Genomic DNA, 15377 nt, shown 5'->3' with positions numbered 1-15377 from the left:
CCCATCCTCGCTTTTACCTGAAGTATTTAATGTTTAACCAGACGAGAATAATGACACACAAGGTCGTGATGATGATCATACTGGAACTTTCTGGCAAAAGTGTAGAAGTAGTTACTGTGGTGGTTGGCTCATTTCCGAGCGGCTCACGGATTAAATACACGGGTGAACTAAACAAAGTCACAGGAATATTGGTTTTCTTGATGATGATGATCAAATTGTTATAAAACAGCAACAAGCGTTGTTGTTCTTATTATTATTATACTTGTAGAGTGTGTTCCTTAGAGTGAAGGAAAGACTACAAACAAACCGAACAGAAGACAACCAGCTGGAAACCAGCAAACAGATGACACCACGGACAATCTAAACAAAACACATGTTGAAGATAAAGAGAGGAAGATGAACTCGCACGGACACCTCAAAGAAAAGTGGGGCAGAGAATTCCAAACGGTGGGACAGACAGAACACCACAGTTTGAATACCTTTCACTTTGCTATCACGCTGTCACAATGCCCTCTGAACTCTGACGAATGTCTTATTTCATGTCTTTGTTTACCAGTGTGTCAGTAGAAGATAGCCTAAAAATTATCAGTAAGAGATTTGAAAGTTAAGTTGCAGAAATTGCTCTTAATAAAAAAAGAAAAAAAGATGTCCCTGGACGAAAATCTGTGAGCTTCAGAGCTGTTGCCTGATCACAGCGTACTTCACACAAGGATGGGATTGCCAAACTGGGCAATATTTCCATTGAGGAATTTACCAGGAGTGAATTAGCTTTTTTCCACCACAGTCCAGCATTTTGGGCTCTGTTGCGCAAAAAGAAAGAAAATTAAAAAACCTTGAAACTGCCATTGGATGGAGATATCATAATGCTCTCTTTTCAATGATTTATTAGGACGTAACGGGACTGTGTAAAAGACTTCTGACCTTTGTCCTCAGAGAAACAATGTCCAAGAAAATGGACGCAGCTGCACGAGTCCTGTTATGTTCTTCTGGACCAGCTGGTCACGTGGCTTGATGCAAGGGTACAGTAACGTTCTTCTATCTCTCACAGACATCATTGGCATCTTGACACAGTTTATGTTTTTACAGGCTCACTATGTGTGGTGTGAAACTGAGGCACAGTAAGAGTCTGATCTCCAGAGTAGCAAAAATCATGTTTGACTTTTTATTTAACCGTCTTTCAAAAAGAGGCGAAACAAGAGGCACAGTGGGATGATTGTAGACTTACGTCTGATGACGAGAGCACAGGTGGCTAGTCGTGACACGTGACAGCGAGACCCGCGTGACGTCGGTAATCAGGGACAAGGGTCAGCTGACTCTCTGTGGACTGCGGTGACCTGCTGAGTGTGTAGTCGGTGTATAAGGCAGCACCAGGACTACAGACACCGTCAGCTTTACACTCTCTAATGCTGACTCCATCTCCTCGTCGCCAGGTAACAGTGGCTCTACTGGTGATGTCTCCACACGTGACTGGAGCAGGTGAGTCTTCAAATATTTCTACCTTGTTGTTGCAGAAAATATTTGAAATCCTTGAAGAACAGAATGGACTGAAGTGAGACATGACATACTGCTCACAGCTGTGAGAAAGCCGGCGATACTATATTATTCTAAGTTCTTTCTGTTATGATTATGTCGTCACTCTTCCAGTCTGCCTCATTATCAACATGCTTTCGTATAAATGAAATATTGTTTTGCTTACCTTGTTGGCTCTAATCTTTCTTGCATCTCCATTCTTTATTGCACTAACATTAATGATTACATTTTCTTCATTCACTTCTCTGATTAGATATTTAATTTTTATTTAGTTTGAAATTATGTCTTCGTTTCCTCTTTGTAAATGTTTAAAACTATTTTCTTAAGTTATCACGTGAGCTTTTACTCGAAATTATTCTTGTTGTAGGGAACACTTATAATGGTAGTATATGAAACAATGAGAGCTAAAGAGTTGGGAGAAAAGAAAAGAGAGAATCAAGGAAAATAAAAGTAGGTAAGAAAGAATGCAAAGACGGAAAAAGAGGCAATAACAAACATCTACTTTAGCTCACATACGAAAAGGATTTGAGTGTAGAGTGGCTCATAAGTTCTTGTTGTTGTACTTCACTAATTACCTACAATAATATAATAGTTAAGAATAGCCAGCGATAGTAGTTTTTCTGATCGTATACAGTTGAAGATCTTAATGTGGTTGAGCGTTGAGTAAACTCTGTACAAACTACATATGTACTCGGCTAAATATTAAAGCATTGCATCAGACACCTACACCTCACTAGTAAGGTCGAGAACACACACACTAGCGTTGGAATAATTGTCAGCTCAGGTGGATACAATGAGGCAATTTTTCTTTTCGGGTCGAACCAAGCATTATATTTTTAGTTTGGTTAAAAATCAATGCATCTTTCAATATATCACACTCTCGTATCATTATCTTCTTCCATGTTCGATCTTAAGAATGTTAACTTGGGAACAAAGAAGCCGTTTTTTATCGACTTTAAAGGTTTGCTGTTGAGCTGCTAACAGGTTAATGTTACAATATCGCTGAACACATCCGGGTACTGTTTCTAGTTCAATAGGTCTCAATAGGTCTTTAAGTAGCTCCACCTTAAGAAACGGGATGAGGGTTTCCTCATTTTGATAATTTAAGACAGAGTTTAAAATATCAGACATCTCTTGTGACTAGTTGTGGAGGTTTTCAGTCATGTTAACAACAAGTCGATAAACACATATAAAACTAACATCTGACCATTAATTTACGTGTAGGAGCGTCTCGTCTTGAAACAATTGTTAAAGATCAGGCAAGTCAGTGACTAGACTTGGATTGGCAAGTCGTTCGTATTAGTATTTGTTTTGTTCACGGAGCTGAGTATTCGGATGTCATTGAAAGTCTTCAAAGTGGGAGAAGAAATATATTCACTAAGTGAATGTCAATGAACGGAAACAAAATATATACATACACAGCGGTTTCTGGAATCAAAGGTTGAAGTGGAGAGACAGAGGGCACTGGAAGGTGCTCTGTGAGGCACCGTGCAGTGCTGGACTACCCGATACACTACCAAACACACTACCTCAGGGCTGTGTGGAAGGATATCATCGATATGATAGTTAAGAAGAAACTGTGGCTGACCAGCAGCATGTAGGGGACACACCTTCAGATAGGAGACAACTGAAAGAGTGTAGAATTACGGCATGGATTACCCCTCCATGAGCACGTGACATTGTAAAATCGGGGGTGACTTGGAGAAAACTTGTCCAGTGTCGGTTGCTTCTGCCGTTTGTGTAAAACTTCGGTAATACGACATCACATTATCATTGAACATGTTTAGGTTCCAATTGCCTATCACACTGCTAGTGAAAGACTTCTCTACAAACAATTGCAATTCCCTCCACTTCGCACACATTTCTTTAATCATTGAACTTGGGAAATCCTCCTTCCCTTTCCTCTCACCCTAAGAAGACAGGAGCCATGATTGAGGATTATCTTATTAAAATTATTAAAATAAAGCACATAAATCACTAAATAAGAAGGAAGCGCATAGATAAGGCTCGACCGATCGTAACTGTGTCTCGAGCGCGAATGATGACCTGCTGGTCGGTCACGTGTGGTTCACGTGGATGTTCGTTATCCGAAATTTTCGCTATCCGAGGCGTTCGCTAACCGAAGTTTCACTCACTGTATTATGTCCTCACAATTTACTGCAGAATGAAGAAAAGGAATGATACAGGGCTTATACAATCAACCCAAAGTGCAAATTCTGTGTGTGCATCATCCAAAAAAGGAAAAGAGAAGAAAGGAGAGGAATTCGAGAGGGAAAAAAGGAAAACGCAACAGTGTCAATAAGCGTATTATTTTTATTGTGCCATTTTCCATACAATATGAGATGTGATAAAGATGTCAAGATTTAACAATGTTCGGAGACCTGTCGAATGGACAAAAATTGCAAGTGTGAATAGTTAGTCCTTGCATGATGCTGTTGCGAAGGTCAGCTTCACCCAACTGGCTCCTCAGCAGAGCTAAGGACAAAATTGACAATATAAAAATTATTTAGTACCTTGCAATTAATACGAAATTATTGAGTAGACTGCAACTGTCCACCTTGAATACATCCTAGCTGCTGCAAATTTCTTTGGACCTATTATACAAGGGCTATGAGCTGTAAACCATTTTCTAGTTATGCATGTAAAATTCTATTGGTTTGTGTTTATGAGTTTTAATGCAACCAGCAATCTATTGTGAGATGTGAGCAGTGCAATACTATGGCAATAAGAACAAGACAGATGCAGTTGTTGTGAATCAGGCTGCTGATGATGCTACAAAACGCGGGAGGGAAACGGGGCAGATAACTTCACAAAAGTGACATATACACAACTGTTGATATAACGGGTATAATCATAGCTCACACAAGGGACACACACACACAACTGTCCACATCACTGTATACTCACAGCTGCTCACACAAGGGGTAGCTCCTAGAGTCATCACAGTCATTGTCGTTCCACTCGCCAGAACTGTAAATCTCTACACAGTCTTCACCACCGCGACCATCGTCTGGCTGTCTGGCCTGCCAGTGGCTGTAGTCAGTGGGCTGTAGTGGGAGTAGTGATGACGAGAAGACAAAGAGTCCATCCTCTTCAAAGTCCTGCAGGCCAGTCCAGACGCTTGTGACTGCCAGAAAAAAAACAATAACAAATGAGGTTTGCGAATATAAGATGCTCATTCAGTGCAGTAGTAGTCCATGTTTAAAGAACCAAATGCTAGTGCTAATGTCAATAGGTCAAGGTTTAAGCTGTAGATGGCAAAAGGAAATGTAATTAGTGTGGTAGTTGACCTTATTCTTTTAAGTTAAAGATCATTTGAAACAGCTTTTATGGTAACATTACAAGGCGACAGCCACAAGTCATAACTCAAGGCAGTAAACAATATTAAAGATAATAGTTTGGCATCTTCCTAACTGCAATATAAATTATTGATGTAAGTACATTTGTCTGAACTGTAATGGGAACTAGTGGTTTAAGTACGCTTGTCCTAGCCCTACTGTATACTATTGATATCAGTGCGTCTGTCTTCTTTATTCTGTTTGTTGTCATCAAGCACCATCACCACCTGCACGACTACAGCACACACGACAGCAACACAAACTCGACCTCTGTGTAGTTTCACAATGTTGGCTACGAAGTTGTTTTCTGCAGCAGAAGTCACTTCCACCAGGTGGGAACGAAGAGTTTCACAGATGGACTGAAACAAATTCATCATAGTGATCAAGATTATTATCGGGGTAAGTTTCAGACAGTGGAATGCTGCCTGTGAACATTGTGACCTGACAGTGGAAGATGTAACACTAGGCCCCATCTTGAACATTGCTGCATTAGAAAGATTGTGATTTGCAATTAGTGTCATTTCTAACTGCTGCAAAGTGAACAATAACTGTGGAAGATACTCTTCAGGAATGGAATATCAAAGGGATGAATAGTGATTTCCTCCATTTCAAGCTAAAATCAGTGATATTACCAAGAAGTGTTATAAAAGTTCTAGCATGGCCCACTGCACTTGTCAAGACTAACCATGATAACAAAAGTAAAATAATTCTAATAAAAGCATAATTGAAAGCACCCGTGCACTAGAATAGATTCACCAGGAGGTTTATGTGTATAAGAAGGTGTAGGTGTCTGTGTGTTAAATGTTGTTTATGAGTATTTTGTCTGCCCTTTATACTATATATTTCTATTCTTGTATTGAGTATTGTAAGCAAAACACATATTCTCTCTTGTATTTATTCAGTATAAAGTTTGACTTGATTTGAGGAAACATGCAGTCACAGAAGTATACAAAGACAGAAACATACAAAAACATAAAAGATGTAGAGACAGTAGCATTCAGATACAAATATGCACAGAAACATGTAGACACAAAACTGCGGACACAAACACAAACATGAAGACATACAAACATGCAGACACAGACTTACAAACATGAAGACACAGGCACAGCAATTCATACAGACACAGCAACATGAAGTCTACACTTTAGGAGAGAAACCTTGTGCTTAGGAACAATCAGCTGTTTTAGTGCCAGCATTTATCATGTAAGGAGAAAAGTTCTGATGCCTAGTGTTCTTTAAAGACACAATATTATAAATGAAACTAATATTTGTTAATACTAAATCAAAAACTGTAATAACAATCAATTCCACGTTTAAGAACAGTGATCACAAGAGCAACCACACCCTTCTACAGTGTTCCTTGCATTGACTCTAGCAGAGTAGGAGTGGAACCATTCCCTACAGAATGACATGCATAATGAGTGGAAATCCCTCAATTAATTCTTCGTAAAGTTAATTATCTAATGTCAGAATTTTTGTTTTGCTTTATGAGAGATAAACAGAATATTGCCTAAAAAAACTCAAGCTACTTAATGGTGTAAGGTGAATGTTTCCTCGGTAGAAAACCTAAAACCTTGTGTATTGTATTGCAAGTGATGTAAATAATGTAATTTGTTTACACAGTTCTCTAGAAGGTTTGAAAAACCTTACATTACATTATTATGTGTTAAAATTCTTGTCAAGAAGTCAATGTTTGGAAAATTATAATTTTACAAGAAAAGTAAACAATGTGAGCACAACATCACAGGGGTCAGAAGTGACAAAGCTACTTTGTCCCAGTCAGAGTCACATGGAGCCTTGTCGGACCTGTTGTGCTTGTCACAGAGAAGGAGAACCAGCCAAAAATCCAATTTCAACATTTACTGTAGTAATATTGAAGTTTTATGTCAGGATTTCCACAGAAACACAATAAAAACTAAGCAGGTGTGCTGCTCAGTGGTGTGCTATTCAGTAAAGTGTGATAGTGTGGAGCTGATAGTGTTCTGCTCCATAGTGTGCTGCAAGCATTTTTTCGAGATGATGTTTCAGTCATTAACTCAGGAACTCACCTTGGAGTCATGCCAGTTGCTGTTCTCATTCACAAAGATGTAACACGACCCTTCATAGTAAGTCCAGAGACTTCGGCAATACTGACCTGTAGTCACAGTTGAGACTTGTAGACACTTTTCATAAGATATGTATTGACGTGCTAACTTAAAATCATCAGACGTAAAATACATATTCACAGTGAATAATAATTAATTACCACATTAAGATGTTAGTAGCCACAGCCCATTAAAGACATTCACTTACCGCTACATTCTCGTAAAAGTAGAAAAGCAAAAGCCGTCAACACGACAGAATTCATGTCACTGATGTTCAACTCTCAACACTCAGGACTCGTGTCGTCAGCTTTTATCTTCACAGATAACGATTCCTGTCACCAGAACAGCAACATATGGTCACAGGATGTTTTATCACTGTGTAGTAAAACAATTGAATGCTCTTCCTTTTGTAAATCCACAACCTACCTATAATTGAACCTTTTAAATGTGCACTGAAAACACACTTCTTGCTTTAGGTATTACTCCTAACGACAATGAAAGTCTTTTGACCTCATTTTCTCACTCCATCCCCATCCCCCTTTTCCGCTTTTCGCGACTTTCCCACCTGTCTTCCTCTGCAGAATAACGATATTATAAGTTGTTATGACTTAGTCCTTCTTTGTGTTTTTGATGTTTGTCTTCTATTCAGTACTGTTGTTTATTTTTCCATCCTTCCTATGCTGTCTTATGGTTGTTTTAAGCTCTGATACCTCCTTACGGACAATGGCAATCACGGGTCGTGCCGACTGTCGTGCCGGGGACCATGTAACCTGACGATTGACTTCAATAATTCATGAGATAGAAACTGAGGTCCCAGAACTGCCTAAGTGTTGGTACAGCATCTTATGAAGCCTAAATTTCCAGATAGGTCGAAGGACGAAGAAATCAAGCCCAAAAGGATGGCTGTCGTTTGAAAAGATACAGTGAAACCTCGGTTTTCGTAGAATATCTGTCCAAAAGCAATTGGCGAAAGCCACAACGAAGGCAATTATTTCAATATAAATAAATATAAGTTCGATTAACTCGTTTGAGACACTTACAAATGTATACCAAAGTACAATTTAAAGAGAATATATATGGTATGAAATTCTAAAATGATTAAGAAATTAAAATAAAATGAACATAAAATACTAATGTAAAGAGCAGCTGGCTCTTGTAGCATTGTTTTGTCCCATATAGAACTAAAGGGAAAGGGTTAACTTTTTAGCAAGGGAAACAACATGGCAATGACATTTGAGCACCTGTGATTTGACCTTACGCGCGTCACGGACATTTTGAAACTGAAAAAAACGCACTACACCGAATACTGTGTATACGCAGTAATCACATGCAATTGTAGTATTAACACTCGCAATCAATTAAAAAAGGTACAAAAACAATCTCAAACTAGCAACGAGGTCACGTGGATATTCTTCGAAAACGGAGACCAAATTTTTGGAGGGAAAAAATCTAAGAAAACTAAAATTGACGATACTAGATATCTACGAAAACCGAAGTTTCATTGTATTTAGTTTGTTTTTGTTTTTTTTTTAAAAAAGTAAAATACATTCGAAACAAATCAAATAGTTAACAAAATGAAAGATTTCAGCCAAAAGTTAAATTAAACTTAATATCCTTTATCACAACATGCTGCAGGATAAAGAAAAGGAAGGGTACGGGGCTTATAGAAGCAACCCAAAGTGCAAATTCTTTGTGTGGAGTAGGAAAAAAGAGAAGAAACGAAAGGAATTTGACAAAGACAAAAAAAAAAAAAACTAAACCTTTTCTGCACGCAACGTATTATTTTTATTGTTTCATTTCCCGTAAGATCTGAGATGAGATAAACATGCAAAGTTTTCTCATTTTTGGAGACTTGCTAAATGCACAATAAATTGCAAGCTCGAACTGTTGTCTTTGCTTGCTTTTCCAGCAGACGTCAGCTTCAGCCAACTGGCTCGCCGGCGGCACTAAGGACAAAGTCGACAATATGAGATTGATGAGTAGACTGCAATTTGTAGGAAATTTTGTAGAAGATTGTAAATGCTCACCTCGAATACATCTGCATCCTAGCTGGTGCGAATTTCTTTGGACCAATTATACTAGGGCTGTGATCTGTAAACTATTTACTAGTTACGAGCCTAAAATTCTGTTTGTTTTAGGTTTTTGAGCTCTAAAGGTTTTTACGGCTTATTACAACCGGCAATCTATTCTGACATGTGAGCAACAAGAAAAAGACAGTTACAGTCGTTGTGCAACAGAATGCTGAGGATTCCACAACACATAAAAACACAAGGGGGCATAACTGTTTACATAAAGGGCACACTCACAGCTGTTCACACAAGGGGTAACCCTTGTAGTCGTCACATGGTCGGTCGTTCCACTCGCCAGTACTCTACACAGTCTTCTCTACCTCCGGAGTCATTAGGCTCATTTGCATGCCAGTGGGTGTAATCAGGTGGCTGTAGTGATGACGACCACACAAAGTTACCATCCTCTGCAAAGTCCTGCAGGCCTGACCAAATGTTTTCAACTGTGGGAGAAATAATAACAACGATAGAGGCAGTGTGAAAATATATGACATTAATTTAAATGCAGTAGTATTCTTTGTTGAAAGAACCAAATAATTGTGTGAGGGTAAGTCAGTTTTTAAACTGTAGTTGGAACCGCAAATGTAACCAGTGAGGTATTTCACCATTTTTGAAGTTAAGGTTTATTTGAAACAGCTTCATGGTAACATTACAAAGTGACAACTATAAGTAATGATACACAGTGGTGAACAATATTAAAGGCAATAGTTTTTTCATCGTCCTAACCAACAGGTGGTGTCCCCACCGTAATGTAAACTATTAATATAAACACACGTTTCCTAACTGTAACGTAGACTAATCTATCGCTATAACTATTGATATATGTAATGCTTTTCTGAATGTAATGCAAGCTGCACTAGCAATATAAGTACATCAACTACCATCACAGCCTGCATGACTACAGCACAAAGGACAGCAACACAAACTTCACCTCTGTGTAGTTTCACAATGTTGGTGACGAAGTTGTTTTCTGCAGCAGAAGTCACTTCCACCAGGTGGGAACGAAGAGTTTCACAGATGGTCTGAAACAAATTCATCATCGTCATCATGATTATTATCGGGGGTAAATTTGAGCCAGCGGAAGGCTTCCTGGACAGTGACATGACAGTGGAAGACGTAACATTATCCCACACTTGTAACACTGATGTATCAGGATTATGAACTGACACTAATGTGACAAAAACGTTTATAGTTTGACTTACTGTCATTTTTAACAGTGGTCAAGTCACAAATGTAAACTGTAGAAGATATTCTTCAGGGATATACATGTAATTTCAAAAGGATGTTGACCCTTATGACACAGTGGTCAGAATATTGGTTTCTTTCATTTAAAGCTAAAATCACTGATATTATGGAAGAGGTGTTTTAAAATTTTTTCATAGGCCCACTGCACTTGTCAAGATTTACCATGACCACAAAAGTAAAAATAATTATAATATAAAAGCATTTATGTAACACCTTTCTCCAACATCAGCCTGACATAAGGCGCTGAATATTAAGGAGCTTGAGCACACTCGTTTAGAACTGATACACCAGGAGGTTCTTTGTAACTTTTTGTGGAGGGTGTGTTAGATGTTAAGTATGCGCCTGAGACATCTGTTTTGGAAGACGACAAGCTTGTTACTGATGGTTTTGGTCATCTTCCATGATTCTGATCCGTAAAGGAGGGTGCTGATCACAGTTGACTTGAAGATTCTCAGCTTGATCTTCTGACTGATGTTTTTTGCCTTCCATGTGCTCCTGAGTGAGGCGAAGGCCTGGCTGGCTTTCGCCAGTCGGGCTCGAATCTCCACCTCCACATCCCCAATTTAAGAAAAGTAATTATGAGAGGGTCAACCGTTCTACGGTGCTCCTTGCATTGCTTCTAGCAAAACAAGAGAAACTTTTCTCTACAGAAAGACCTGTCGTATAATGAGACGAAATCACTACGTTAATTATTAGTGAGGTTAATTATCTAATGTCAGAATGTTTGTTTCATTTTATTAGAGTTAAACAGAATATTGCTTTCAAACCTCAAGCAACTTAATTGTGTATGGTGTAAATTCGCTACCTAGAAAACCTAAAGCCTTTTTGGTATTGTAAGCGATGTAAAAATATAACCATTTCACACAGTTCCCTGGAAGGTTTGAAAAAAAAATTACATTATATTATTATGTGTAAAAACCTTTTCAATGTTTGGAGCATTATAATTTTACAAGCGAAAGTAAGCAGTGTGAACACAATATCAGAGGAGTCATATGTGACAAAGCTACTTTGTCACAGGTCAGAGAGTCACATCGAGTCCTGTCAGACCTGCTGTGCTTGTCACAAGGAATGAGAACCAGCCAAGAAAAAAAATCAAACATTTACTGTAGTAATACTCATGTCGGAATTTACACATAAACACATACTAAACAAACCAAGTATGCTGCTTAGTAGTTTCTTGTGTCATAGAGTGCTGCTGGATGTTGTACTACTCCGTGGTGTGGTGTGTGATAGTGTGGAGCTTGATAGTGTTCTTCTCCATAGTGTACTGCAAGCAGATTCTCGAGATGATGTCAGTCAGTAACTTACGGACTCACCTTGGAGTTATACCAGTTGGTGTTGTCATTCACAAAGAGGTAACACGACCCTTCATAGTAAGTCCAGTCATTGGGGCAGGTCTGACCTGTAGTCACACAGTTGAGACATGTAGACACTTCTAGATATGTGGTCACGTGTATTCATGTCCTGACTTGTAGACACTTTTAGATTCATGAGCACATGTATTTGTGTGATAATTTAAGATCATTAGACATAAGTTAAATATTTACAATAAATATTGATTAACTATTTAGAATATACTGAGATGTTAGCAGCTACATCACTTACCGCTGCATTCATGTAAAAGTAGAAACGCAAAAGCCGTTAAAACGACAGAATTCATGTCACTTCTCTTCAACTCTCAAGACTCAATACTCTTCTCGTCAGCCTGCTTTTATCTTCACAGATAACGGTTCCTGTCACTAGAAAAACAACATATGGTCCCAGCAATGTTTTGTTACTGCTTAGTAAAGCAATGGAACTCAATGCCTTTCCCGCAAACTGTATATCGTGACCTCTTCCTTTTATGCTGAACGTATATTTATGAATTTATCACTTCTTTCTTTTTTATATTCTTGCATTACACTATAGCAGAAAGAGAAAAAAAATATACAAATCATGGAAGAAAGAAACTGGACCCCCCCCCCCACAAGAAAAAGGAAGAAACCAAATAGGATTAAAGCAAGAAACTACGAAAAAAGTAAAAACAAGAAAATACTGAGAAAAAGGAAAAAAAGACCAACATCAACAAACATTGTTGTATCACATGCACTTTTGTCTAATGTACGTCACGGACATTTTGAAACTGAAAAAAAAGTAAACATTTGACAACGAATACTGTGTACGCAGCAATCACTTACATGTGATTGTAGTATTAGCACTCGCAATAAATAAAGTCCACAAGACACTGAAAAACAATATAATCCTTTTGCTAGACACGCGGGATGATGTTCACACAAGAAGAAAGAAGGCCACAGAGTAGCAGGACGCTTTGGTCGCCCTTTGTCTTCTCAAAATTAGCAACGAGGTCACGTGGGCACCCGACGAAGTCCGAGACAAATTTTCGTGGAACAAATCGACAATAATCGAAGTCAAGGAAAACCGAAATTGTACTGTATTTAGTTTGTATTAAAAAAAAACGATAGTCAAAGACAGTCAGATAAATCAAAACAATCAAAACAAATCAAATAATCGAAGAAAAAAGTAGGAAAGTTTTAAGAAAAATGTTATTTCAAGCCTAATATGATGTCATCACAATTTACTGCAGAATAAAGAAAAGGAATGGTACATGGCCTATAGAATCAACCCAAAATGCAAATTTTGTGTGTGCGTAAAAAAAAGAGAATGAGAGGAATTCAATAGGGAAACAAAGGACCACACAACAGTGTCAATAAGAGTATTATTTTTATTGTGCCATTTCCCGTAGAATCTGAGATGTGATAAAGATGCGAAGTTTTTGAATTTTTAAGACCTGTCCAATGCACAATAATTGCAAGTGCGAATAGTTTGTCCTCGCATGATGCTGTTGCGAAGGTCAGCTTCACCCAACTGGCTCCTCAGCAGAGCTAAGGACAAAATTGACAAAAGGAAATTATTTAGTAGCTTGTAATTAATACTAAATTAATTATATTGAGTAGACTTCACCTGTCCACACATTTGCATCGTAACTGCTGCACATTTTTGGACACATTATACTAGGGCTGTGAGCTGTAAACCGTTTTCTAGTTATGCATGTAACATTCTATTGGTTTGCGTTTTTGAATTTGAATACAACCGGCAATCTATTGTGTGGCAATAAGAGCAATACAGATACAGTCGTCGTGCATCAGGCTGCTGATGGTGCCGGGTACCATTTATCTTGACGACATACACTTTATTCTCCCCGTCACACAAAACACAGACAAACTCTGAACACATGACGAAACAATGTTCTTTATCGTGATTTAAAACTGATATTTCTGTTCCTGATAGTGCAAAAAATACTTTGAAATGAAAATGAGCGATGTTTGTACGATCACCGAATTTCCATATGCGGCAGGGCTGGTTGTTTCAAGTAGCGCCATGAAAAATATTTGGTTCGTACTGATGTTGGTAAGCAACAATGGTAATCGAAACATTGTTTGGTGGTTGTGTGACTTTTAGGGTCTAAACACAAAATGAAGAGCTACGTCCAACCCTCACCTTGCAATGCCACTTCTCGACCGCCGACATTCTGGTCACACCATTGCTTCAATCGTGACTTCACGAGAACATATCGTTCCTATAGTTTCAGTTTGTTCATTGTCTGAGGTTTCTATCTTTCTGTCAATCCCCCTTGCATTGCTTTGTGAACACTGGTGTGACACATACAGTACACTATTGCTCCTCTGTTCAGTTCCTCTGTACCTATCTCCTGTACTTTGTGAACTCTGCCGTGATATAGTGGCTTGTATCTTGCTTTCATCATTCACTTATCTTTTATCTCTGCTAGTTTGTTTGTGATGAGTGGCATGATATACTGGCCATTGACTCTTATTTCCTTTGTAGTTATCTTCTTTACTTTCCTTTATTTTTCCTTTTATTTTTTTCCTCTTTAAATCCCTTATGTTCATTAATAGCTTTTGATGAGAAGCGATCTCACCAAGGTGGCGCAGTGAATCTACAAATGGAGATAAAAAAAAGCAACAAGTCTTATTATTTTTACTCGTAGAGTGTGTTCCTTAGGGTAGAGGAAAGACTACAAACAAACCAAACAACAAAGAGACAACCAACAGGCAGCCAGCAAACAGATGACATCATGGACAATCTAAACAAAATGTATGATGGAGATAAAGAAAGGAAGATGCACTCGCACAGACAGCTCAAAGGAATGTGGGGCAGAGAATTCCAAACGGTGGGAGAAGACAGAAGACCACAGTTTGAATAGCTTCTCATTGATATTTAGATATGTTATAAAAGGTCAGTGACACTAGTTAATGTGTAACAAGACCCACGTCACACTGATGTCTAAAGATGTCACCCGTCGCCAGATTCGTGTCCTACCCTGGCCACAGTTTTTTAGAGACCAGAGGCGGAAGCTCGTGTCACGATGATGATAACAGCTTTCCGCTGCCTGCACTTCAAGAGGTGGACGGATGCTCACTTCCTGTTTAGATGTCAGCTGATGAACCACACTAGCAGTCACCATGACAACACGTCGACAGCTCATGGCCTAGCACTCTCACTGTACAGCGACACCTACATGACAATGTCACCATGTGTAGAAATAATCTACTGACACCAGGCAGAGGGAAGACCTCAGGACAATAAATTACTGGAAAGTCTGAGCATCGTGTAAACTTGTTTGTTCCAAGTAGTAAATATATAATGTCAGACATTTTCTCTTAGTTATTTATACGTATTTGTAAGCAGTGGCCTAGCTTTTATCCTCGAAAAAGTTCTTTCATCTACGAGAATATAACGAACACATCTGAATATTGTTTTAATAGTAGACATAAAATCAAGCAACTTTTGAAAAACGAGATAATAACAAAAATTGTGTCTTTTATTAATTAGATTGAACTTTTGTAGTCTCCTTCTTTCGACCATTATTATTAGAAAACAAGGGGCGTCGGTAAGCATGGAAAAGAAAGGAAAATAATAAGTATCTACATTTGTGTGCATCTCAGTGTGTGGATGCACATCAATGAATGAAGTCGGAATGTTCAAGCTAGGTTTTTTTTTTCTTTTATTAAACAATCCATATATATTGCTATATAATATACAATACTTATAATTACTGCAGAACTTTAGTTCGGGTACTCTTCGTTAAAATG

General features: G+C 38.3%; 2 protein-coding genes across 3 annotated transcripts; both read right to left on the bottom strand.

Moving 5' to 3' along the window:
• Positions 1 to 3823: 3823 nt before the first annotated feature.
• Positions 3824 to 7277, bottom strand: LOC112569030 (C-type lectin domain family 4 member M-like). The gene is made up of 5 exons (XM_025246677.1): positions 7164 to 7277; positions 6920 to 7005; positions 5137 to 5227; positions 4438 to 4657; positions 3824 to 4005 (listed from the first exon to the last, which is right to left on the bottom strand). The coding sequence occupies exons 1-5, from the start codon at positions 7216 to 7218 to the stop codon at positions 3981 to 3983; spliced, it is 477 nt and encodes a 158-aa protein (XP_025102462.1). The 5' UTR covers positions 7219 to 7277; the 3' UTR covers positions 3824 to 3980.
• On the bottom strand, positions 7165 to 12005 carry LOC112569032 (C-type lectin domain family 4 member M-like). 2 transcript variants are annotated; one of them, XM_025246681.1, is made up of 5 exons: positions 11872 to 12005; positions 11583 to 11668; positions 9953 to 10043; positions 9262 to 9464; positions 7165 to 7287 (listed from the first exon to the last, which is right to left on the bottom strand). In XM_025246681.1, the coding sequence occupies exons 1-4, from the start codon at positions 11924 to 11926 to the stop codon at positions 9295 to 9297; spliced, it is 402 nt and encodes a 133-aa protein (XP_025102466.1). In that variant the 5' UTR covers positions 11927 to 12005; the 3' UTR covers positions 7165 to 7287; positions 9262 to 9294. The 2 variants fall into 2 exon arrangements, with proteins under 2 accessions (XP_025102466.1, XP_025102465.1); XM_025246680.1 differs by lacking the exon at positions 7165 to 7287 and adding an exon at positions 8722 to 8901.
• Positions 12006 to 15377: the final 3372 nt, after the last annotated feature.

Source organism: Pomacea canaliculata, linkage group LG7 (assembly GCF_003073045.1).
Source record: "Pomacea canaliculata isolate SZHN2017 linkage group LG7, ASM307304v1, whole genome shotgun sequence".
Lineage (NCBI taxonomy): Eukaryota > Metazoa > Mollusca > Gastropoda > Architaenioglossa > Ampullariidae > Pomacea > Pomacea canaliculata.
Note: the sequence above shows the minus strand (reverse complement) of the source record. Positions and strands in the feature narration are given on the sequence as shown.

Excerpts from the sequence above, each read along its gene's own strand:
- LOC112569030 (XM_025246677.1), bottom strand. The coding sequence starts at position 7,218 with ATGAATTCTGTCGTGTTGACGGCTTTTGCTTTTCTACTTTTACGAGAA. Across the intron at positions 4,658-5,136 it reads CATTGTGAAACTACACAGAG|TCACAAGCGTCTGGACTGGC; the intron begins GTCGAGTTTGTG and ends TTTTTCTGGCAG. Across the intron at positions 4,006-4,437 it reads TACCCCTTGTGTGAGCAGCT|CTCTGCTGAGGAGCCAGTTG; the intron begins GTGAGTATACAG and ends TTTTGTCCTTAG.
- LOC112569032 (XM_025246681.1), bottom strand. The coding sequence starts at position 11,926 with ATGAATTCTGTCGTTTTAACGGCTTTTGCGTTTCTACTTTTACATGAA. Across the intron at positions 11,669-11,871 it reads ACTTTTACATGAATGCAGCG|GTCAGACCTGCCCCAATGAC; the intron begins GTAAGTGATGTA and ends GTGTGACTACAG. Across the intron at positions 10,044-11,582 it reads CCAACTGGTATAACTCCAAG|ACCATCTGTGAAACTCTTCG; the intron begins GTGAGTCCGTAA and ends AATTTGTTTCAG.